The sequence below is a fragment of the Mytilus galloprovincialis genome, chromosome 1 (genome assembly GCF_965363235.1).
Source record: "Mytilus galloprovincialis chromosome 1, xbMytGall1.hap1.1, whole genome shotgun sequence".
Taxonomy (NCBI): Eukaryota; Metazoa; Mollusca; class Bivalvia; order Mytilida; family Mytilidae; genus Mytilus; species Mytilus galloprovincialis.
The window spans coordinates 129,791,318-129,818,875 of record NC_134838.1 but is presented as its reverse complement, the minus strand read 5'-3'; the positions used below and the strand labels follow the sequence as shown (position 1 = coordinate 129,818,875).

General features: G+C 32.4%; 1 protein-coding gene across 3 annotated transcripts in view; it reads left to right on the top strand.

Moving 5' to 3' along the window:
• The first annotated feature begins 672 nt into the window (after window positions 1–672).
• The window catches only part of LOC143059175 (transient receptor potential cation channel subfamily A member 1-like), a 55,252-nt gene continuing 28,366 nt past the window's right edge, over window positions 673–27,558 (top strand). Inside the window, exons 1-2 of one of the 3 annotated variants that reach the window (XM_076232681.1) lie at window positions 673–780; window positions 990–1,086. In XM_076232681.1, the coding sequence (XP_076088796.1) occupies window positions 1,009–1,086 (78 nt within the window). In that variant the 5' untranslated portion in view covers window positions 673–780; window positions 990–1,008. Of the gene's footprint in view, window positions 781–989; window positions 1,087–13,220; window positions 13,807–22,398; window positions 22,649–27,558 lie in introns of those variants that run through there. The other 2 variants (XM_076232670.1, XM_076232675.1) reach the window with 2 other exon arrangements.

Here is a 27,558-nt window from a genome sequence, read left to right as displayed (position 1 = left end):
ATATGTGATCATTTGTTGAGTAACCATGCCTAAAACCAGCTTGGTTTTCATGTAATAATTTATTTTCTTCTATAAAAATATTTAATCTATCATTCAAAATGGATGTAAAAACTTTTCCTAAACAAGATAACAATGTAATAGGTCTATAATTTTTAGGATTCATCTTGTCTCCTTTGTTTTTGTATACTGGTATCATGTGACCTATAAGCCATGCTTCAGGCAAAATACCTGAATCAAAAACTAAGTTAAATAATTGAACATAAATATCTATCATACTATCCAAAGAAGAACAAATATATTCGTTAATTATTTTATCTTCTCCTGGTGCTTTATTATTTTTGGCATTTTTTACAGCTTTTTTTATCTCATCTTTAGTAATTTTCCCATTTAAAATGTCATTGGAGTTTTCTGGATCCATGTTATTTTGTATACTAAAATCTTCTCTTTTGTCATGCTTGTTTTTATTCAGATCTTTAAAAAAAATGGAATAATGTTTCCAGAGAAATTTTTGATTTCTCTCTTTTTCTATCTTGATTAAGGATTTTCCAAAATTCTTTCGAATTTTTTACTCTCATATATTTCATCTTTTTACGCATATCACGATTAAATTTAATTATAATTTTCATCCATAATATTTTTATAATACATTTCAGTTATTTTAACTCACTTTAACGGTTTTTTATTGATTTATTGATTTTTCATAATTTTACGTCATCTTAATTACCGGCAAGTGGCATTTCTAATTCTTAACATTAATTTCAATCAACAACAATGTACAAGGTGAGTAGGACTATATAATTAAAATAACGTTTAGTGTTTTATAATCTTATATATTGCTTTTCTTATAATTTATTTAATAATTTTATTAAAAACAAAAATCTTCATATTGTCGTGACTTTTCATTATTATTATTATTATTATTATTATTATTATTATTATTATTATTATTATTATTATTATTATTATTATTATTATTATTATTATTTTAGTGGCCAATATTAAAGAACAATGGTTATGCACGCAGACAAAACTGTGAATAAAAAGACTGAATTGTCTATCCGAAAGCAGGAACATTTTTGGATGTTTGTAAGTACATGTGTTGTTGTGTGTGTGTATGCACATTTTAAGAGTCTAAGTGATTCCTTGATCTTTTGTTTTACAGCTTTTATTGTATGTTATCTCATTTGCTTTTATTTTAAAAAAGATAATGGCAACAGTAGTATACCGCTGTTCAAAACTCGTAAATCGATGGACAAAAAACAAAATCGGGATAACAAACTAAAACTGAGGGAAACGCATTAAAATATAAGAGGAGAACAACGACACAACATTAAAATGTAACACACACAGAAAGGGACTAAGCATTAGACAAAATCCGATGAGAATAACAAATATAACATCTAAACCAAATACATGAATTTGGGATAGAAAAGTACCGTGACACGTCTTATAGTAATGTGAACTCACACTCAAATATAAGAGGAAACAAATGATACAACGGAAACACAACGTTAAAATGTAACACACACAGAAACGAATTATAATATAACAATGGCCATATTCCTGACTTGGTACAGGACATTTTTAAAGAAAAAAATGGTGGGTTGAACCTGGTTTTGTGGCATGCCAAACCTCCCGCTCTAATGGCAATGTTAAATATAACATTCCAATTACAACATGTAGGAGAACTTATTAGACAAAGAAACACACGAATAATAGCTAACCAAAGGCACCAGGTTTAAAATTCAATACGCCAGAAGCGCGCCTCGTCCACAAAAGACTTACCTGTGACGCCCAGATATGAAAGTTCGAAAGTCAAAACAAGTACAAATCTTTTGAATTTCTTTTGAAAGTTGTCAGACATGTAAATATTGGGATGAAAAGAATGCCATATATGTTATGATACTAAATTCCTAACGGGAAGGGTTGTGTCTGATATTCATATGATATTGAGCTGGCATGTCAGTTAATTGCTAGTAGCCTGTTGTTATGTACGTATTATTTTTATTTTGTTTATTTTCTTTGGTAACATCTTCTGACATCAGACCCGGTCATCTCTTGAACTGAATTTTATTGTGCGTATTGGTATGCGTTTACTTTTCTACATTGGCTAGAGGTAAAGGGGGAGTGTTGAATTTTCATAATACAAAAAAGAAGATGTGGTATGATTGCCAATGAGACAACTGTCCACAAGAGACCAAAATGATAAGACATTAACAACTATAGGTAATCGTACGGCCTTCAACAATGAGCAAATCACATAACACTAGTAAGCTATCAAAAGCCCCGATACGACATGATAAACATGTTTAACCCCGCCGCATTTTTGCGCCTGTTCCAAGTCAGGAGCCTCTGGCCTTTGTTAGTCTTGAATTATTTTTTTATTTTAGTTTCTTGTGTACAATTCGGAGTTTAGTATGGCCTTCATTATCACTGAACTAGTATCTATATTTGTTTAGGGGCCAGCTGAAGAACGCCTCCGGGTTTCTCGCTACATTGAAGACCTGTTGGTGACCTTCTGCTGTTGTCTGTTCTATGGTCGGGTTGTTGTCTCTTCGACACATTTCCCCATTTCCATTCTCAATTTAATTCAAATTTTTGGGATTATAAACAAGCAACTATTAACCAAAACGTTGAATGTACGTTTTGAAAGTTTTATTTTTTGTCTTTTTGATATCAGTCAAAAACTTCTCTCTTTTGGAAAAGCAATAGTAACACTTAGATGTATGCCTTTCACTTCAGACAAAAGAGAAGACATTGATATCTGGAAATGTCCTTTTTTCATTACAAAACCTGCATAATTTCAAGATGTGAACTTATTTTTACAGTTCATTCTTTTGTTGTACTGTTATACCACTGTCCCAGGTTAGGAGGAGGGTTGGGATCCCGCTAACATGTTTAACCCCGCCACATTATTTATGTATGTGCCTATCCCAAGTCAGGAGCCTGTAATTCAGTGGTTGTCGTTTGTGTATGTGTTACATATTTGTTTTTCGTTCATTTTGTTATACGTTAATAAGGCCGTTAGTTTTCTCGTTTGAATTGTTTTACATTGTCTTGTCGGGGCTTTTTATAGCTGACTATGCGGTATGGGCTTTGCTCATTGTTGAAGGCCGTACGGTGACCTATAGTTGTTAATGTCTGTGTCATTTTGGTCTTTTGTGGATAGTTGTTTCATTGGCAATCATACCACATCTTCTTTTTTATACATACATATAGATACGATTTGTCGTCTTTTATTTCCTATTCAAATATATTCAATCGATTAAAAAATGAAAACAGCACTTGGCTAATTGCATGCGTGTAAAGCTCGTTTCTATATAGCCGAATATTTGACAGCCAATGATGAATAAGAGTTATAAAACCAAACAAACGCCATTGTTAATATACTGATTCCCTTTAAGGTCAACTTTGCCTGATGGAGTTAAAGACTTCTTAAAAAATAATAAATTTGAAAACAGACAATTTGATAAAAACTATGTTATAAATCATGTCAATAACGAATAACTGACTTCTAAGTAGATGATACTTTTGAGAACTGATAGTCCACCGGTATAGGATACTAAAAGGCAACAGTAGAATACCGCTGTTCGAAAGTCAAAAATTGATTGAGACAAAAACAAATCCAGGTTACAGTCCCAGTCCTGAAAAAAAACACGAAAACAACACTTCATTAATTGTATGCATCCGAAGAGCTTTTCTGGAAAGCCTTCGTTAGCCATACATACAAACGGTTCAAAACTTTAGATGTATAACTCAAAACTGCAAAAAAATATATGATATACTTTCCAAATAACTCGTATTTACATCTATAATACTAAAATTACGAGGTCCAATTTGTCAGCCGTCATCACGTAAAAACGACGAATCAAAGAATTCAACTTTATATACAACTAATATAGTACAAAGGTGTAGATTAAAAATTACACCACTCCAGGCCCTTTTGTTTTCCACGTACTTAATATTGCCAATAATTAGGAAGTTCCGGGTCGAGTCCGATACCGATACCAATAGTATAATCACCTGTTACCTATTACCTTATCTGTACGTTCCGCATCTGACAAGCGCACCACCAAACGGTGTATTCAGGATTAATATGCTATATACACGGGTCATAATCACAGGGTTGACACTACTAAATTGTCAAATTGTTACCTATAGTAGTATTTTAATCCGTAAGACTTTCTAAGATAACAATACGAATACTAAAAATCTGGACTAAAAATAAGTTTCAATTTGTTAGCGGGCATGACGTAAAACAGCGAATCAAATAATTCAACTTTATTTATAACTAATATAGGACAATGCTGTTGATTAAAAAATACTCCATTCCAGGACCTTTTGTTTTCCAAATAATTAATATTACCAATAAATGATAAGTTCCAGTTCGACGGGTTCAAACAGAAAGATTTGAAAGCAGAGAAAATTGTGTATCTTATAATCGGCATGACTTTATCAGATGACAGTACTAATACTAAGATAAGGCTTGCGCATAGTTATATACTTTAATTCAGCCACGGATCCGCGATATCACGGGTGTGTTCTAGTTTTATATATTTTCATCAGTCAATCAACCTACACAAAGCTATATCTATGGTACAGCTACATGTAAACTGTGCAACGTTATAGTATCTATGGTACAGCTACATGTAAACTGTGCAACGTTATAGTATCTATGGTACAGCTACATGTAAACTGTGTAACGTTATATTCATTTAGCTTGAAACATAAACTGATAATGTAAACTATCTGAGTATTGTAATTGTTTTGTCTTTGTATTGTGCGTTAGTCTGAATTCAGAACATCCATTAAATTAATTGTCCGGATATTATTTGACTGTTGACATTGCGATAAAGGATAGCATTAGCAAATTTAAATACTAATAACAATTTTTTCTGAATGCTGCAACATATGTTCTTAGATTTCAGTTAAATGATTCAATTATTATAATGGCTATCTTAACAACAACAAATTACTATACAAATACAAACTGTATCATTATTAATAACATCATTTCAATAAAAAACAGTTTAACTAAAATCACTTTTACAGATTGATGTACCTGACCGATATCGTCATAGAATATCATCTGAATAACTACTTTTTAAAATAAAACTAACACATCCCAGGCGCATACCAAATGTAAGACCATATAAGGAAGCGATAAAAACATATATGGGAAGTACTTAAATCAGAGGCGGATTTAGGGGGGGGGGGGTGCAGGGGGCCCGGCCCCCCTTTTTGGGAAAACAATTGGTTGCTTATATAGGGAATCACTGAAGCGTGACTAGAGCGGCCCCCTCTTAGGTCAGTCAGTGGGCCCCCACTTATGAAAATTTCTGGATCCGCCACTGCAAATAAATGTATAAAATTATGGATATTAGAATATTTTATTTTGAACAAAATTTAGAAATAGATAAAAGGGTACATCTTGTAAAAATACGCATATGTCAAGTACTGTCTAGGCAGAGTGTATTCGTATATGCCACAAACCAGCCATGTATGACTTAGATACTACACAGAAAAATTGGTAAAATCGTTTTGTTAAATAATTAAGAATTCTCTGAATATATTGCCGAAATTTACCAATGGAAATTACTTTAACTTAATTTAATCTCAACAGCAATAACTTTCCTTTCCTAACTATAGATATTTCAATTTTACATTGAAAACTGTACACAAAAAGATACGTCCAAAGGGACGATTCTTCGTTCCTTAGTGTTCATTTTCCTCTTTGGACGGTGACGTTCTTTTGACACAAATTTCCGGTTTATATATATCCCAACTCTCTCTCTCTCTCTCTCTCTCTCTCTCTCTCTCTCTCTCTCTCTCTCTCTCTATATATATATATATATATGGCTAATACATATATAAGTAAGCAATGAATGTTTTGGATACTTTTTGTGCTTCTTTGTTAAAATATTTGTTTGATTTTGTTCTATTTGAGATTGTGACACCGTGATGACTGCTGTACCCCTATTTTGACAATGTTACCTATCATGTATGTTTTGTTCACGCATTGTTGTAAATAAAATGGAATTTGAAGCGACTGTCATACAAGTGAGAGGTTTAGCGCTATAAAACAAGATTCAATCCACCATTTTCTATATTTGAAAATGCTTGTAAAAATCAGGAATATGACAGTTGTTTTTAATTCGTTGGATGTGTTTTTTTCATTTGATTTTGCCATTTTATTAGGGACTTTTCGTTTTGAATTTCCTCGGAGTTCAGTATTTTTGTGATTTTACTTTTTACATGCAGTACTATTCATCCCTGCCAAATTTTATTTGTTTTTTGTATATAAGTCAGTCCTTCAGTTTTCTCGTTTGAATTGTTTTACATTAGTTATTTCGGAGCCTTTTATGACTTGCAAAGCGTTGTTGATTTTTCTGATTATTGAAGGCTAGACGATGACCTATAGTGGTTAATAACTCCGGCGTCCGGCCTTATCCCCTTGGTATTTTACTAACCCTCTATGGATCCGTAGGGGGTCGGAAGCGAACCATATAACTTATAGTATTTGGTACAGAGTTTTCTCATTGGCAATCCTACTACATTTTATTATTTTTTCATAATTTATAAAATCAGTTAATTTAGAAATGATCCGAATAATCTTATCCATCCATTGAATCATACTGTAGATTCATTAATATTCGTTGGATACTAATTTTCGTGGCTCTCGTTGGTACAGGTGAACCACGAATTTAAATGTTCAACGAATTACAAATTTTCTAATGGAATGTATGCAGACTTTGTAAAAACCAGGAATTTAAATATCCACAAATATGTAAGTTTTCCTCAATCCTCGATGCGTTTCTCTCAGTTTTAGTTTGTAACCCAGATTTGTTTGTTTTTTTTTCTTAATCGATTTATGAGTTTCGAACAGCGGTATACTACTGTTTTTTATGTACCTACAAAAATAAATGATTCCACAGTATCTAAAAGGTAGGCCATTTGAAGGTTGCTTGAGCTCAGAACTTTTTATGCCTGTTGCAACTTGCTCAGAACTTTTTATGCCTGTTGCAACTTGCTATCGATCTGTTTGAACTACTTGCTGTTAATTTCCTACAATGTGGAGCCATGTGTTCTTTATGTCACTATTTTAAAGTATTTTACCTCCATATCTTATATCTATTGGGACTATAAGGTACTAGTGAAACTAGGATAGTAAACCGTTCAATGCAGAACCAGTACTGATCAACATTTTAAGTCGTTTGGTCTTTAGTCACTAGTGGAGAGAGTTGTCTCATTGGCAATCATACCACATCTCGTCACGTAAGTGGACAATAGTTAAAAAATCTGAGGATGTTTAGTAGGGTTAACATTCAACTGCGGTTTGGTTATGATAATAACGGTAGTTGATTAACCTCAGAAGTGACCTGCTTATTAATCAAATAAACGGGTTGCAAGTTTTTTTGTACAGTATTTAAGTTATTAACTGTGTTTATTGCCTGTGATGAAAATGGAAAAGGGTGTTTTAATACTATCACGTTTAAAAAAGGCAACTCAGACGTTTTTATTTAGCGTTGACTTGTTTTCGCTTTACATTTGCGAAAACTACTCCCCTTGGAGCAAACTGATAACTTAGACGAAAACAAAATAATTAAAATAAGTACACGTTTATTATGCATTGCGGAGAACTTATAAAACAGTGAATACAATTTCTATTAAAATGAATGATGTAAAGTCATATTAAATAAATGTCTTAACAGTATTGGACATTGGTCTATTAGATGAACTGTAAGAAATACGTCATCACAAAATCTAATAATTATCTAACTGCAGCATCTGTTATTGTACTTTCTCTGTCTCAATTTCGTTCAGTTTCAACTTTTAATTTATCAGCATTGACCGTGACAACATGTCTTCTGGACTGGAGAACTCTGTATCAGACTCTAGAGAACATATAGATACCGTATGTTATAAGGAATTCCGTGGCTCTTTGCCTTATAAGAGGCCGACGGAAATTGTGTCATATAGCTATGTTGAGGCAAAACAAATCACTGCTAAATACTTTGAGGTAAGCTCCTTGATATTGTACAAATAAGCAAAGTAAAATGTTAAAAATTGCCAATCTTGCACAATATTTATTGATGTCATTAAACATGTGTTTGAAAAACTTTCAAACATAGTTATAATGGTAAACGTTGATTGTGTATTTTCAAATTTTGTTTCACATAGATAAACAACAAAAATTTTGTAAAATTAGAAAAAAAAAAAAATCATCAAATAATTGTTATACTTTGTTCTATTACCTTTATTCATCTATATCTTGACAAAAAGATGAATTTGATATGTTTTATAAATTCGCCAAGGCGCTTGAAAGCTACAACAGTTGTCATAAAGAGAACAGAAATTGCTTACCCAGGCGTCAATTAGCTTGAAAGCCACGACAGGGTTCACTAAAAGAGCTCTGTATATAAGAGCATAGCCATCCATTGGAAACTCTAAAAAGGTTAGCCGAAAAAAGGCATTTTCCCTATATACATATGTAAATTTGTCGCCAAAATTGACGTTTTCCTTAGAAAAATACAAAGAAAACAAAAATGGTGACCCCCAATTTTTATTACATATTCCGATGTAACTCGATTCAAAGAGCAAGTGTGCCAAAAGGTTTGGAAATCGGAATATATGCCATTCGGTACCGTGTTACCGTAATTAAAGCCACGACATGTTTCATTAAGAGAACAAGAATTGCTTTCCAGGCTTCAATAAGTTTGAAAGCCACGATAGGGTTCACTAAAAAAAAGCTGGGATTATTTTCCTGCCAGGATTTAATGCGCTTGAAAAGCTAAAACACATGTCATTAATAGAACAGGAATTGCTTACCCTGGCTTTAATGTGCTTGGCCGATACGATAGGTGTCATTAATAGAGCCTGAATTGCGAAATTGTGTAATTTGTGTCGTTGGATTTCTGTCTCATTGACGTACACCCCGAATAACTTTTTAGTCATAGCTAGAATAATAATATATATAATTTGCTAGCAGTGTCCAGATATCAAAGGGACATTAATTGCTAGTAGGAGAACAACATATTATCACATAGGCAACAAAAACAACAACAGATAAACAGATAAAAAAAGAAAAACAATACTCATATATAATATATAAGATAAATTAAATGATAAATTATTTATTTCAAAAGGTTATGCAGTTAAGAAAACAGTTGATCCGCACCGTGGATTTCTAATTTACATCTCAGATCACACAATTTTTAAGAAGATAATAATGCATAAACAAAAAAACAAATAAAGCAAAAACAAATAACACAGCATACAAAAACACATATATAGTACCGGTAGAGAAACTCCACTGACTTCAATAATTAGCATATAGATAGTCAAATCTAAAAATTTAAAAAAAATAAACTGCGAAAAGTTTTTTTCTTGTATATTTTCATTTTTTTCTTACAACTTTTAGATGTAGGGGAGGGTTGATATCTCACTTAACATAATTAACATCGCCTAATTTTTGCCCCTGTCCCAAGTCAGGATCCTCTGGCCTTTGTAAGGCTTGCATGGTTTTTTTAAATTTAAGATTCATTTATATGTTTTGGAGTTGAGTATGAAGTCCATTTTCACTGAACTAGTACACATTTTTATTTAGTGGCCAGCTGAGGTCCATGACTTGGTGCGGGATTTTCTCGCTGCGTTGAGGACCCATTGATGGACTTCGGTTGTTATCTGCTCTTTGGTCGGGTTGTTGTCTCTATGTTGTACCTATGAATTTTTTATACCTTTTCTGAAATTCTCCAGACATAAAATCTTTTACAAAAATTCACCCTACAACAGTTTTTATTCTTTCAAGCAAGCTCTAAATACCCGGGATTCGCGGGTGTCTTAGTAGTGTTTATATATTGTCGATTCGCTCGTGTATGTAAAAGGTATTTGATTTTAACTGAAGAAATATTTGTATTGCTGAAGTATTATTACATCAGGGGTTTCGATATCACAAACCATTCAAAACATTCACTAAATTTTTAGATCTCTTTACAGTAAACATGTTTATTCCCGCCGCATTTTTGCGCCTGTTTCTAAATTTAGGAACATCTGGTCTTTGTTAGTCTTGTATGTTTTTAAAGTTTAGATCATTTAAATACGTTTTGGAGATTAGTATGATGTCAATTTTAATTGAACTAGTATACATTTTCGTTTAGGGGCCAGCTGAGGAATATTTTGGTGGTCACCATTCCGTGATGGCCAACTGTGTTATAAAGTTTTTGAAGAGAGGTAGGAAGTTGATGATTCACGTCGTCTGCTTTAGGGTCGATTCCATTTATGATTATTTATCGTTTAAGGCTCTTAATGTGTTATCAAGCTTTAGCCATGGTACCGACTCTTATAAATGCATGCAGACCGTATTAGATGCATTTTGATTGTCTTTGTGTATACAAGAAAACCATTTTATTTTCTAGTGGGCAGGAATTTGTTACCCATATCGAACATCCAGCGAGCAGTGCCATCTTTCATAATTAATTATTTTCGTCAGATAATCACAACTTTTATCTTAATCTTGATGCAAACAATGTATCTTTATATATTTTTTGAATAGCAAAACTTAGAGGGAAACATACCTACTCTATTTCCAGAGAAACAAATTGTTGCTTCCTAGAATATTGTGTAATCTACAAACGTTCCTAGAATATTGTGTAATCTACAAACGTTCCTAGAATATTGTGTAATCTACAAATGTTACGAGGACACTAACTGACGGAAGATTTCTATTGCGATACCAGATGACCACTAGCTACATGACCTATTGTTGTGATGATGCACGATTTACCATTATTGAATTTAAACATAATTTAACAAACAATTTCGTTAATTAATAGTGTAACCAATCTGCGAGCTCTGAATATTACAGATAAATATCAATTCCGTAAATTTACTTTCCATCGATTTATCTATCAAATAGTACGTATTAAACAAAGTGTTTATGTTAACTTGATCGTTTCACAACAGATAATGATTTTAAACAACTGAGTACAAGAGTGTTTGAATACAGAAACACCCTTCTTTATATTGCTGTAGATCGTATTTGTTTTTATGTTCTTGATAGTGCCACTATACAGAGATTGTTAAACCATTCCATCTTTGTATTTTAAATTATGTTGTATTCATAATAAAACTACTGTTTGCCTTTCTAATGTATGGTTGGACGTCTGTGTCTTTGACCTTGCCCTTCTTAAATGTGTTGTCGATGTCTGCATCTTTGACCTTGTCCTTCTAAAATGTGTTGTCGATGTCTGCATCTTTGACCTTGTCCTTCTAAAATGTGTTGTCGATGTCTGCATCTTTGACCTTGTCCTTCTAAAATGTGTTGTCGATGTCTGCATCTTTGACCTTGTCCTTCTAAAATGTGTTGTCGATGTCTGCATCTTTGACCTTGTCCTTCTAAAATGTGTTGTCGATGTCTGCATCTTTGACCTTGTCCTTCTAAAATGTGTTGTCGATGTCTGCATCTTTGACCTTGTCCTTCTAAAATGTGTTGTCGATGTCTGCATCTTTGACCTTGTCCTTCTAAAATGTGTTGTCGATGTCTGCATCTTTGACCTTGCCCTTCTTAAATGTGTTGTCGATGTCTGCATCTTTGACCTTGCCCTTCTAAAATGTGTTGTCGATGTCTGCATCTTTGACCTTGCCCTTCTTTAATGTGTTGTCGATGTCTGCATCTTTGACCTTGCCCTTCTTAAATGTGTTGTCGATGTCTGCATCTTTGACCTTGTCCTTCTAAAATGTGTTGTCGATGTCTGCATCTTTGACCCATTCCCCACTTCTCATGGTATTCACGTTTTCTGTACCTCTTCAGGTGGAATATTATTGTAAATCTTATTTGGTTTTAATTTCTCATATTTGTAGCTAATTAACTAGTTTTTTATGTGATGTTCTGTCAGTGTTGTTCGTCTTTCATATGGTTTTGCACTTGATGTCATGGCTTTGTTGTAGGTTTAAACTACTTGTTGTTATTTCAGTTGATGAATTTGTATATTATTTCCTGTTTCTTTTATACCATTTTTTTTTTTTTAAATTCTATGTAACTGTTAAACCTTAAAGTTATAGTCATAGTCCAGTTATCAAAATTAATGACAATTGTTTTTACGGTCTTGAGTATCACCTAATGCGCAATGAAATATAATCCTTAGATAACTTGAAAACAGACTGATTCTAGGCATAAAGAAGCCGACTTCTTTCAGCTGTTTGGATCAAACCAAGAAAGGCAAACGAAAGCGGATCTGAAACAGTAATTTATAAACCTTGCAATTAGTTTTACATAGATATAGGAAGATGTGATGTGATTGCCAATGAGACAACTCTCCATCCAAATACAGTCTGTATTCTTCAAAAATCGAAATTTACTGCAACCAATCAAATGCGTGAATTGCTCAAGAAATGTATTTACACTGAATATAATGTATGGGAAGGGCGTAAAAATAGCGATTAAAAACTTATATTGAATACAACAAAGAAACGTTAATTGGCCAGGTAATCTGGACATGTCTTATTTACACAACAACTTGTTAATCCATTCAAATGACTTTATTACAATTACATGTGCAATTATGTTACATTTGTACCTCAACTTGAAATAAATCTGTGATCGCTTTGACAATGACAGATTTGTTCCTTAGATGTCGCAAACTAAGTTATACTGGTACGCCAGATTTTTGTCTTTACAAATTGGTCATTATTGTCGATCTATATATTTTAATAAATGAATAAGCTTTATTTAGAGTCGGCATTATACAAAACAGAACATACATGTACCATAAGCTCTCATGAGCTTTTAACCGACATGAAATACAAAAAAAGAATATATAATACACATGTAATAAGTTACATAGCACAAAATTAATCACTACGAACATTGTGGTAATGAGCAGATTATAGGCATGATAATCTGGGTGTTAAAGCCCAAAGCATATACTATTTTGGTTTCCCGCACTAAGTCAAAACTTCTACTTAAAAAAATGTGGATTGTTATCCTAGGTATACTTCTTGGAAAACAAATGTATATGGTATGCAGTGTTCAACGTGTTTGTAGAACTCTTCTCTTTGGAGACGTCAACTGTTAGGTTTCATTTTACTGTTATGTGCTGATATTATTGTCGATTTGTTGCATTTGTTTGTTTGTTTTTTAACTAATAATCTATTGTCTAGATATCGAAAACTATTTTTATCATGTTTAAACTAACTACAAAATGTGTCAAGAACAAATTAGACAACATTGAACAATTGATATTGCAATTTTAATCAATGTTTATTGTCTTAATTATCCTGTGTCAAACAGTTTGGTTAATTAAGTCAGAGGATTATCAGTAGTGTGAACTACAAATTAAATACACTACGTTCTCTTAATACACTTATAAGACACTGGTATTCTGTAGATAATACTGGTACATTTTAGATGTAAATATTAAAGATACCTGTTAACACCTTTACAAAGTATTTGATCGTAGGATAAAAAAACCACAACACGTTAAACCTTTAGAGTAATTAACAAGTTGAATTAGAATCGCCAACATCATTTAATATTTTTACCGATAATAATTGAGTGGAGCAATATCTGTAATGGAGGAACAGAACTATTCAGAGGAGAGCCGTTTATTTTTTCTTAGAGGATCTCCCGTGTCAAAACTTCGCCGTAAATTTACAAGACAAAAGACAAGTCTCGTCTCTGATATAAGTTTTAAATTAAAGAAATCTAAAACAGAAGGAGTTGCAGATAAAACAGCAGTGGATATCTCTGAATATAGTTCGGATGGACAAACTTGTTTACTTGTTGATAGTCCGTTCAGAATTCATAGGGTAAGATTCTATATGCACTCTTTAAACAACTGGATATTTTAAAATCAAATTAAAAAATGTTTTTACCTAGAACACGACCATGAATAACGATACTAATGTACAGGATTTAATCACGTATCATTGCCATTGTCAGTTGTACTAAGATGCTTTCAAATGTTATTGAAATTCAAATAGGTATTTTCCGTTTTAAAACTAAATCAACTAATATAATGATTGGTTTGTCTGATTTATTATTTTATTACAGTGATTTGAAAATATTAGTTCAGGATTTAACATAAATGCTAAACTTAATTTGTCTTGTTTTTTTTTCACATACAAAACATGTATTATATTTAGACCTTGAGAAATCATTAATTTTGATTATTTAGAATTTAAGATTTTAATTGTATTATTAAGCAGCTATCTCGAACTTCTTGAGTAAAATTATAAAAAAGAGGATGACATTTATAATTAATTTCTTAAAACTTCAAACTGTCTAATATCGTTGACCGTACAACAAGTTATCGATCCTCCTAGTATCTCTTACACATGAAACATTTATTACTTAACTACACGAGAGTCACAAGGTCGATATGAACAAAGTTGATATTTAGAGAAAACCAAAATTTCACGTATTGAAAATTTATACCCTACTGTTGTCTAATTTATTTTATCTTCAGTTTTTAGTCTCTTATTTGACGAAGATGGTTCAAGTAAGCTGTCAAGTTAGGACAATATGTTTTCAAGGATTTATTTCAACTGTATTCATGCTGAACACTGTTCTTTGTCATGTATATTAAAAATTAGTACTTTAATCTTATTTTATTAACTTTTCCTCATTTATCGTACAGTTCTAATAACTTAATATCATGTTGGGAAAACATCGACGAAACAAATAAACAAACAAACCAAAAACATTTTTTTTTAATGTTATACATTTAGGAGGTTCAACTATAATAGCTATACAATCAAGTTTTATTCATTATTTTCTTCTGATTACCAAGTCTTTAATATGACAGTTGTTTTTGATTCGCTCAATTGTTTGATAACGTTTGATTTTGACGGTCAGTTTTAATGAACTTCCTCTTTTTGAATTTACATTGGAGTTATAAAAAAGGCCATAATATGATAATTTTTGTTTTTTTTTATTTACATATTACCGTTTCTATTGAATAACGTCCTGGTTTATGATTATCGTGTCTGCCTGTTAATCAGTAGATTATATGCAATACACAATGGCCAAACAATTACCTCATTAACTTTTTTACTAATACTAGTAATACATAAGAATTAAACAGGCTAACGATGCCCTTTGTCATCATTATTATCCAACAGTATTTAAAAAATCTTGACGAAGCCTTATCTATATAATAAAGAAAGGGTATCAGATCTATAACTTTCTAATCAATCGAATGAAAACAGGATAATAATGTAATAATGAATCACATGCCCAGGAATGACCAAATATTAGTATAACTGACTCTTCGTAGAAAATAGATCATAAACAGACCAGATATAACGACTAACACAGCCCAGACTAGGTAGAACCAGAAAATATGAAGTGTTAAACCAGTTTTGCGTTCATTTATCCTAGTACCCTGTATCTTTCTGGACCATATTCCTTTTAAACAAATGCAAACATACATGGTTAAATTCATCACTAACAGGACTTAATTTCAAATATAATGAAAAGAAGGCTTGAAATTTGGTACACCGGTTGGCAAGATTATACATATACACGTGCGGTAATTTTTTTGTGTTAAAAACAATTTGTGGCCATCGGGCATTTCTGCCTTTTAGTCGGGTTGTTGTCTCTTTGACACATTCCCCATTTCCATTCTGACTCAATTTTATATGACCGCAATAGACATTTGGTTACTGGTATTACTAGTAATGATAAGCAGACACAATAAAAACCTTTAAAACTGATTAACTGTAATGTATATAATCAAACACACTTCTTTATAAATCATATCATCAACGAAAATCGTCTTCAAATTCCAACACGGCGTATCAGTAACATTTTAAAAAGGTTAGTTGTGTTAAAATAGTACGGTTTCTATAATCAAATTCATGAATTCGGCTACACGCTACTTCTGTTTTATTTATTCAAGTTGATCTTTGAATGATAAATATTGCATTAGTACGAGATTTTGTAACTCGTTAGATATTGTGCACAGTATGGCATTGATGCTGATTGCTTCGGTCACAATAATTTAAACAATATATTTATATCGAAATTTGGTAGATCTACAAAATTCAGATCTACAAAAATATTTATTTTGTATACGCCATTACCATATATCAACAGGGGCAATGTGCTTACATCGACTGAGTACATGCATAGTGTGCTTTATGTTTGAAAATTTTAATTATTCATTTTATGTATTTGATCTTTTCATTTTGCCATTAGCTTAGGGACCTTCCGTTTAGAATTTCAATCGGAGTTTCGGTATGTTTGTTATTTTACTTTTTATCAAATTCCTTCATATATACTAAGATTTGGTTAGAAAGTTTGGCCTATAATAAATGTCTACATCATCCATTTCATATATACTTGGGAATCATACCACATCTTAATTTTATATAAAAACAAAAAAAAAAAAAAAATAAACAGCGATACTGAATTACCAGACTTAAAGCACACTCTAAACAATACCAACATGTATAAAGGTTTTAATTAATTTTTGGTGACACAATGTGCATTCATTCCTTTTCATGCTATTGGCAATAATGTGTCGTTTTGTTCTGAAATATAACTTATAAACAACAACTCTTTCTATTCCAATACCATATGATGAAACAATTGGTGCATAAATACAAACTATTTAGTCTTTCAATATTTTTAAAATTTAGTTCACGAGTTACAGACGCAATATCGTGTGAATTTCTTTGAAACTAAGTACACTGATAGAAAAATAATCGGTATTAAAAAAATTGAAAGAAAAAAACACAGAAAACATCATAGACATTTTTTTTTGCTTTAAAACCAGGTACTTTGATTTTATCTCTTATTGACTGACATATCATTTATAACTTGATACATACCAATGATTATATTTTGAAAATTACATAACATTTTTACAGCGGATGGCCGTGAGGGCATTCCGGTTTATTGCTATCGCCTAGATTTCCATTACGTAACTTTTGTTTTGGGTTTTTAACCGATCTATAATATGATGAATACGTGGACATTATCAAGTGCAAACAAACATTCCTTATCGCTTGTTATAAATTTATTTCTCCAATGAATATTCATCAAATACTTTTTAAAGAAGGTAAATTAATAATATTAAAATGTTTTGTTGTATGTATATAAATATAAGTAATAAATCATTAATATCTATGAACACGTATGCGGAAAAATATCTCAAGAACGTTTGCAATCTCAAGGAACGATAACTCTGCGTAGATGATTAAACATTTTTTTGCGAAAAAAAATACGAATGCCTACTCAAATCCATTGTTTTAGAAAAATCGAATTATTACAGAAGAGTGTCCACCACGCACTTGCACTGTGCTATTATTGATATAGTAGAATAGAATGATATACAAATGCATGAACATTATATATAGATGTAACTGTAATATGCAAGTATTGATATAATACAACAATAAACCAGAGTATACTGATTTGTATCACTGCAATATAATAGTCATTACGGTGAGGTTGAATTCCCTGTCATTAATTTATCATCCACGCACGAACTTGTCACAGAAAAGTTATATCTGTACATTAACCTCACTTTTAGGTATAGAGATGGGATTTCTTTTCTGGAAAAAGTGCTTGTTGGACCGTCCACAATAACTTGCGGTCATCCGATGTTCAGTACTTCCGTACTTTGATTAATTATTTGTTTTATCAATAAACGTTTCATCTAATTATTTGCACGAAATGGGAAACATTATCAGTGCAGTTTTACCTATTCCAAGAGCGTGCTATATGTACTAAGCAATTTATTGAGAAACATGATTAATTTTGTTTGCAAAACTTAAACATTTGAAGAAAAACAAATCGAGACGTTTAATTGATAGTTAAATTATAGTGTAAATGCATATATCGCATGTTATAGAATAATATTTTTGGTTTGGTTCGTGTTGATCATTCGTTGTTCTCCGTTCTTTAATTTTCTGTGTTCTCTTTTAGATGATATGAATAATCATACTACACATAGCTGATATTTCTCAATTTAATTCTACCAGGGGGCGACAATTTAAATGCTTTAGAGCAGGCGAAAAGTTCTTTGTTATACAGGGGCACTTATTTATTGCTTTACAGGGGCGATATGAGCATTACGTAGAGAGGGCGGTAACTTCATGGTTTTAGAAGTGGCAATAAACAAATCGCTTTAGAGGGGATGACTAATTCATTGCTTTAGAAGTGGCGATGATTTCATTTCTTTAGATGGGGCGATAAAGTCAGTGCCTTAGAGGGAGTAAAAATTGTATTCCTTTATATTGGGCAATAATTGCATTGCTTTAGAGGGGGCGATAAGTACGTAATTTAGAACTAAAGCTCATATGTATTTTTCAGACCAAACATGATCGTCGAAACCATGTAGATGTCATCATTATTTTTTTTGTGCTGACAAATTGGATTTTTGTTTTTGCGTGACTGTTTTACATTTTACAATTAAAGATTATCGGGTGTTCCATTGTTGCCATTTCATAAAATCCCTCGATCTTTAGCTTTATCTCCTCATATAGACGCGAAAGACAATGGATTATTAGTGGTCTGATACACATCCTCTTTAATATGAATTTGGATACCCTGTTAAGTCTGCACAGATCATAAGAAGAATTTCAAATTCTCTGGCACCGTCCCTTGATGATTCTTGCTGGCTGGACACAGAATCTATAATCTGAAAATATGTTTTTAAAATATATTTTAATAATTTAGGAATTTGACTCATCTGCATTAAGTACAAGTAGGGACTTCCCTTTAAGCACCGACTCTTGGTGCTTTCTGCAGATAAGTCATATTAAATATCCTTTATTAAATATACTTGTTATTTGCAGTATGCCTCATAGTCAAATGTGCGAGTGCTTAATTGTTTTTTTTTTTGTTGCTATATTTTTTTCATTTTTTACATTGAGATTTCTCCGCACAAACTACTAATGCCTCATGTTTGTCTTTTCAAAGTGAAAATACACTTACCGGGTGCACTTGAGTCAATGTCAACATAGTACTCATTGAATAATAATACATTGCTACTATTTTGTCGAGTGTATTTTCTGTGGTATATTATTTTATTTTATTATTTTTATAACACTTGTTACATATCTTTTATTGTTTGTGTATTGCATAATTATTTTATTGTTTATAATAATATTGTCTGTATGCTATATGCCCCCCTGGGGCCCTAATTTGGTGAATAAAAAATATTCAATATTCATATACAGCAGAGAAAGACTATAAATAACATGTAGTTATGGACTTTGAGTGGTCAGATGAGCTTGTAATTGTAAAGCCTAAAAGATATTTAAAATATTTAAAAATAAATTATAATTCAAACAGAAGATATATCAATACAAAAATATTAAGTAATTTTGATATTCCAATTCACCATACATTGTTTTTATAAAATTACAAAAATTTAGGAGGTTTTTTTTAGGATGTGAGACTCTGCTCTAGTCGTTCAATCATTCAAAAATTGTTCAACAACTACATTCAATCGATGGCATTGGTATAATACGTTTTGAAAATTAGGTTCACATTTGTGATAGACGTTATCAAAAAAATGTGTTGCTGAACCTGACTATAATTGTCTTAAATTGATTTTTATGTTCTTAAGTATCAGATATTTGATTATGTAATTATGTAAATTGTTTTATAGATTTGATCAGACATTTCTCATTTGCAAATTAAGTTAGTCCAATCAATTATTCCTCGCTCTGAGTTTATGATAAAATCTTTCAGCTTTCTATTTGTTTGAAGTAAATACAGGCAGTAAAAGTGTCCTTAAAACACTGCCATCAAATGTTGACTTTTCAGGGCCGTAACTAGGGTTCGAATTCAGGGGAGGCAGGGGTTTGGGGACCGCCGATTGAGCCCCCTTTGATAGGGGTAAGGGGCGCAGCCCCCCGCCGATCTTTTTCTCTCAGTCATTGGCTAAAAATTACCCGTTTCCCTTCGATTTCCTTACTCTAAGAAACATCAGTATTGCTTGAACCTGGAAGAAACTTTTATGCAAAAACAAGCTGAGATTGCTGTTTGGGTTGAGCCAAGACTAGCTCCGTCTTGAAAGCTGTACTTTGACCTATATTTGTTAACATTAAATACATTGTGACCGGGGATTTTTTTCTCAAATGATATGGCTAAAATTACCCGTTTTCCTTCGATTTCCTTACTTTAAGAAAGACCAGTTTTGCTGGATCCTTGGAGCAATTTTCATGCAAACAATTATTATCTGTATTTTCTGTATTTAAAGATATTTTTTTAGAAACTGGTAAGTTCAAAAAACATATGAAGCAAGATTATAAAACACAAGATATTTTTTTTTTTTATCGAGGATCTTGAATTTCAATATTGTTGAAAGCTGAACAGACATGTATATAACATCAAACAGGGACTTTCTATACTAGTCTAGTATATACTTAGTATAGAAAGTCCCTGCAACAACGAATGGGAGTGTTTACCTACTAAGGCATTGACCATGATGTTCTCGTACGATCGGGAAACTTAAAAAAAGGATCCACTGATTCAGCCGGTAACGAATTTCCGATATCTTAAAAGATTCACAATACAAAAGGAACTTCCTCTGCTTAAATAATTGAGCCCCAAAATAAATGTGAATAGTTAAGTTTTTATTCAAAATTATCGAAAGCAAAGTTTCATACGAATACTGACCCCCTCAATACTGAACAACAGACGGACGGCCACACGAAAAAAAAAAAAAAAATAATAAAACAAATACTAAAACGGTTTACTTTCGATCAAAAATCCGGAAAATGACAGACATATCACGTATCATGATAACACTGTTAAAACTGTTAACTTGTGTTGTTTATAATATAAATTCAAGTTCTTCGTGTTCATATTGTTATTTATTTTATTTTTTTACTTCAAAAAAAAAATTTTGGTGTAGAAAATTCAGGGGAGGCAGTTGCCTCCCCTGCCTCATAGGTAGTTACGGCCCTGACTTTTCGATGAAAAATTAGTTGAAATGTAATAGACGTCACTTTTTATTCATTTCTACATCTTTTTACAAGGATTATGCTATGTTTCAGCAATTAGATCAAAGAGACGAGATCAGTAGATATCATTTTTTTGTCATTCAAATGAAAAATCATTTTAATCAAATTAGAACGAGCAATTCTAGAATTATCAATCAATAAAAACTTTGACGTTAAGATAGTATGAAGATTTCAAAAACGATTTCTAGTGAACATGCGCTGAAATATAGGAAATGTATGACTTCAACGTCTAATGTCAAGGGAATGTATGCTTTTAAAATATCGAAAATGTATCACTGTAACGTCTAAATTATCAAAAGAACATATGACGTACTAGTAATAAAGGCAATGCATGCCATGGCTGTGACGTCTAATCATGCTAATGAAACATTACCATTATAAACTCTTTTGCTTAGGAACGACATCAAAAGTTCAATGAAGGATAAAAAAAACTTAATTCACATAGTTTTTTCACTGACCCCCCACCCCTTCTTAACTTAATTTGGGAAAAAATGATTGACCCATATGGATATATGTAAAAATCAATGTCGGATAACCAAATCTTGCTGCAGTTCACCTCCCCCCCCTATATTTTAGTTTGAAATATGTACCTTTTATGTTTGACCTTACAACTAGAATGTGTTTCGTAGTCTATGTTGTATTGTCACCTCGGGAATTATTATATTTGATTTGTATTTATCATATAGAATTTCGACTGTTGATTTGTGTTTTAGTGTTTTGTCCTCTACAAATATGACCTTTGAGATGCTTCTTGCAAGTAGACTAAGGTTATTAAATTTCAACTATTCAATTGCCATCCTTGATCGTAAATTGTTCATTGGAGTTTTGATTTGTATCGTTCCTAGTATATGCTGCCCTAAAGATCATATTCCGATTCTTATCAATCTTTTCATGAAGATGGTTGCATTGTACTTTGTTTCCAAATAAGTACATTTAGATATAAAAGACTAAGTCGTTTGTGATCAATAATTAAAAAAACAGTTTCTTGTTTTTAATGTGACTTCAAAATGACTATTTCCATAGTTGAGAACATTTTTAACTTCTGTTTTTAGTTAAAGCTATTAACAATCGACATCCATACTTCTCTGGTGCATACTATCTGATTATATTGTGTTAATGGTACAATTACTTAACAGTAAAATGAGTACCCTTTAAGATCGTTAATCTATAAATCTATAAATTTCAAATACCTTAAGTGCTTTCGAAGCCTCTCGTTGTTCTCAGTTGTAAAACGATAAATAAATGTTTGAACAGAAGCCCGTCGAATCAGAGCTATTAGAAATCTGAAGAAGTATTGTGCAATACCAAACTTTATGCAACTTTATTCATGTAATTTCCGTCAAATTTATGGGGGAAAGGTAAACGTCGCGACAAATCGTTTAAATGCCACCATTAGTTGTGTGTATAGGTGTAAATTTTAGGACAAATAACTAAATATAGACCATAAACAAAAATATTAAACATTGGTATGGAACGTGATCGAAATACTCATCTTCTAAGGCTAGTTTCTGGAGGTAAAAATAAAAAAGGCAAACTCAACTTAAAACATGTGGTTGGTGAAAATAACGGGAACATATCTCTCTTGTCTATGACGGATACAAGTTCTATAGGTAGTGATTTATCTACATGTCCAGTACATTGTACACCAGAAGAATGCTTTCTAGAAGTAAGTTGGTTCACATTATTTCTACAAACAATTCAATATACTGTTTTTTATGTTTGTTGACGTTCTATTCTTAATGCTGCATAATGCCCAATGTTTTGGTTGTAATAAAATATAATACATAAATTTGCTTGATTATGATTATTTGTTAAGATTGTGAAGATGTTTCAGAAAAAATAAGTGGACTCAAAGTTGTCTGTTCGCATTTCTGTCCATCTGTCTGCCCGTATGTTTGCCCGAACAAATGGTGTTCTGATATATTAACGTTCATTGTAACCTCGGATAGAGATTTGGGATTACGGGGATTTACACTCGCTAATTTACTAATGACGACTTTAGTTCCCACTATATATCCTTTGATTATGGAGGAACCATAGTTAAAGATGATACTGATCTTTGTTATAATGAACATCCAATCTGATATAGAAGATTATATAACAAATCAAAAGTTACTAGAGTAAACTTAACTTCGAATGATTGCATTATTGAAAATCAAATCGGATTTTCTCTTTTTCTATATTAGCAAACAATTTCTATAAATCTCAATTGAGGGAAACTTTGAGTACACGAATCTGTACTATAGTTCACATGACAGATATAGCCTAAGGGGACGACCATTTGATTAATCGTTTTCTCCGTTTTTTCAAAAATACCGGCGAGTTTATCGGCTGAGCACAACTTTAGTACTATTAGTTAGTTGCCCTGGCAGTTTGCTAACTTTCTGCAGCTATCTATAGGGGGTCGCATGTATAGTTTGTCCACAATTAATTAAACGGAAGTGACTTTCCAGACTGTCATAGATTTCCGAGAGTGTGCTAAATGCCGAAAGTTGTTACAACAAAGCATACATCTACTGGTATCAATTTGTTGCCCTGTTCCTATGCTACACGTCGATATCAATTTTTTATATGTGGCCCAAATATTACGCCCGCAACGTCTGTCAACCTAAGGTGTGCGTGTTTACGATTACGTTAACAAAATGACACCTCCGCTAACGTTATTGGGTTTAATCGTTTTCTCCGTTTTTTTTCAAAAATACCGGCGAGTTTATCGGCTGAGCACAACTTTAGTGCTATTAGTTAGTTGCCCTGTTCATATGCTACAAGTCGATATCAATTTTTTATATGTGGCCCAAATATTACGCCCGCAACGTCTGTCAACCTAAGGTGTGCGTGTTTACGATTACGTTAACAAAATGACACCTCCGCTAACGTTATTGGGTTTAATCGTTTTCTCCGTTTTTTTTTTCAAAAATACCGGCGAGTTTATCGGCTGAGCACAACTTTAGTGCTATTAGTTAGTTGCCCTGTTCATATGCTACAAGTCGATATCAATTTTTTATATGTGGCCCAAATATTACGCCCGCAACGTCTGTCAACCTTAGGTGTGCGTGTTTACGATTACGTTAACAAAATGACACCTCCGCTAACGTTACTGGGTTTAATCGTTTTCTCCGTTTTTTCAAAAAAATATTGGCGAGTTTATCGGCTGAGCACAACTTAAGTGCTATTAGTTAGTTGCCCTGTTCCTATGCTACAAGTCGATATCAATTTTTGATATGTGGCCCAAATATTACGCCCGCAACGTCTGTCAACCTAAGGTGTGCGTGTTTACGATTACGTTAACAAAATGACACCTCCGATAACGTTATTGGGTTTAATCGTTTTCTCCGTTTTTTTTTCAAAAATACCGGCGAGTTTATCGGCTGAGCACAACTTTAGTGCTATTAGTTAGTTGCCCTGTTCCTATGCTACAAGTCGATATCAATTTTTTATATGTGGCCCAAATATTACGCCCGCAACGTCTGTCAACCTAAGGTGTGCGTGTTTACGATTACGTTAACAAAATGACACCTCCGCTAACGTTATTGGGTTTAATCGTTTTCTCCGTTTTTTCAAAAAATACCGGCGAGTTTATCGGCTGAGCACAACTTTAGTGCTATCAGTTAGTTGCCCTGGCAGTTTGCTAACTTTCTGCAGCTATTTTTAGGGGGTCGCATGTATAGTTTGTCCACAATTTATTAAACGGAAGTGACTTTCCAGACTGTCATAGATTTCCGAGAGTGTGCTAAATGCCGAAAGATGTTACAACAAAGCATACATCTACTGGTATCAATTTGTTGCCCTGTTCCTATGCTACAAGTCGATATCAATTTTTTATATGTGGCCCAAATATTGATTTCGTACATAGTATTAAAGTTTGGTTGTAACAGAGACATATATACACATGTGTATATATGTCTCTGGTTGTAACTAGCCTCTTTTAAAAGTATTGGGAAGTATATTTCGGCGAGCGGAGCGAGGCAAATTTTTTTTTAAAGGGTTTTGGAGCCTCTGAAGGCCCAAGAAGCTGTAGAACAAATGATGCAAAATCATGCTTTCTGGGTGTTCCGAAGACCCTTTTATAATCTGAAAATGCAAGTTTTGTTTTAATAATTTTTTAACAATATTTTGGTCTCAAAGCAAAATGTATAAATTTAGTGTAAGACTTAGGTTTCTAGGGACAACATCAAACGACCAATGTGCATGATAAAGCAAAAATGGAATTCACATAGTTAAGTCTGTGGCTGCTGTTTTTGTTAACTCATGATAAAGTTCAAAACAAAATTACTAGATTACAAAAGGAATGCAACACTAACAGAATGCAGAAGGGCAATCAACGAACAAAAGACAAATAAATAAGGAACATTGATCCCGAAAAATCAGGGCTACGTCTGCGGGAAAACAGAACTTGCTTCCTGCAAGGCACTCGCCGTGAACACATTTTGATATGGAGACAAGCGTTTGGTTTTGAAATTTCCTACATGAAGCATTTGCCTCAATGTAGTTACGGCCCTGTTAAAATAAAAGTGAGGTAATGTTTTCTGAGACAATATACCTCAAGTTAAATGAAACCAATTTTCAAACATTTCTAGTATATTGAAAAAATATTTATACTTTTATTATTAAAAAAATTGGGAAGAGTTTCCCGATTTATTTTGGTAAAAAAGATGAATTTATGAAGAATCTGGTGCCATCTCATACTTTCGATTAGACCTGCTGAGTTATTTATTTTCCATACATTGCAAGTCAGGTAATTTATTTTCAAACTACCACAGAACAAACCATTTATTTTTGTGATTATCAAGGCCAAGTTATTTATTTTCAAAATCCTCCTGCCCCCCCCCCCCCCACCAAGAATATCAAATGGTCGTCCCCTCTTAGAATGCAGATATAGATGAGAATGATGCAATATAAAAATGATTTGAATTAAAATTATACTGACTGACTTGACTGTTTCACAGATGATAGCGGATGTCCTTAATGTTATAACTACTATCCAGTCCACTGTTCTCGAAAGTGACCTACCAAATTAGACACGACGGGTGCCACATGTGGAGCAGGATCTGATTGTCCTTCCCGAGCACCTGAGACCTACACCCGTTTGTTGTGGTGTACGTGTTTCTCAGTCTTTATATTGTGTTTTGTGTGCTATTATTCCTCAGTCACCTTTGGGGTGAATATACCTATACAATGTATGCACTTATGAGTTCATAGTATAGTACGTTGGTTCGTATGTCTTGTTCAGAAAAGGTAACAAATATAATAAACTGATTATAGAAATTTTAACACAAAGATAATATTTATAAAATGAATCGATTTGAGAATAAAAGGTATACTTCATGTCGCTGATTGAAAAACAGAAAAGAGCGTAAAGTATTAACCTAATCGTCAAAAGCATAAAATGAACCTTTAAACTACCTAAATATTAACAAAAAAAATTAGTAAATAATTAGAAAGACAACTTGATTTTACTAACCCTCCGACACAAAACATCCAAAAAGTTGTGAGATAAAATGGCCCGAAAACACAGTTATTTCGTAGTGTATTCTTTTTAGACAATAAATTCAAATTGAAAAAAATGCACTTGCTCTATCTAAAGAAAGATTTTTACAATGTAATGTACTACTAGTGGGACACATAGTATCAGAATTATCGAACTACTACCAGCTCTAATTCAAAATATTGACAATTCTGTGTTAAGGGGGTCTAAAATTCAGTTTGACAGCTTCAGAAGTAATAAAAATTGACCTTTTTCACATGGACTAAATCACTTCTCAACTTCAGCCCCCACACTTTTTTTAATATGTAATTTCATCTCCCTACTTATAATTTCATGCATTTAATATCAAGAAATAAATTACGAAAGCGTATCAAATAAAAAATGCAAGTTATACATTGTTCACACTAGGAACTATATTAGACAATGAAAACCAAACCAAAGGACGATAACTGTGTCCTTGGACCAAATGTCCATTATTAATCAGAAAATGCTGTCTAAATTATTAACATTCAGGATTCCCTGAAGAAAGGATAAAACGCCATCTCATCAACCAAACACCAACTTTTCAGAAAAATTATATACTCTTACCTTTAAAATAATAATTGGAGTCGAACAGCTCAATGTAAAATAATGGATCTCAAATATTCAGTTTCTACTTAAAATGAAATTTAATAAAATCTTACTATTAATGCTAATATTTCATGATTAAAAAAGTAAAGTATAATCTTTTAATAAATGTAACTGATAAAAATCATGTTAGAACTGTGTATATTAAGCTTGTGGAAGGGTAGATTAAGATTTAGTACATGCTGCGCGTTGATATCATATAGTGAGTTTTTTTCAAACTCCTTATCAAGTATAGAAATATTTACTGCAAGGTTTCTTAAAATGCCAAATTTCATATTTCAAAGTGTCCCTCTTTTAAACTTATCCTTAAAGAATTAATTGGTAACTCGATACTTGAAAATCTCCATTAAGTTTGCAATGGCAATAACCGGAGTCATATTTTGCAATTTTGAAAGTGTCAATAAAGATCCTTTTCTTCAATGTTTTTGCATCTGGCCTTAATTCATCAAGAAGTTTGTTTTTTA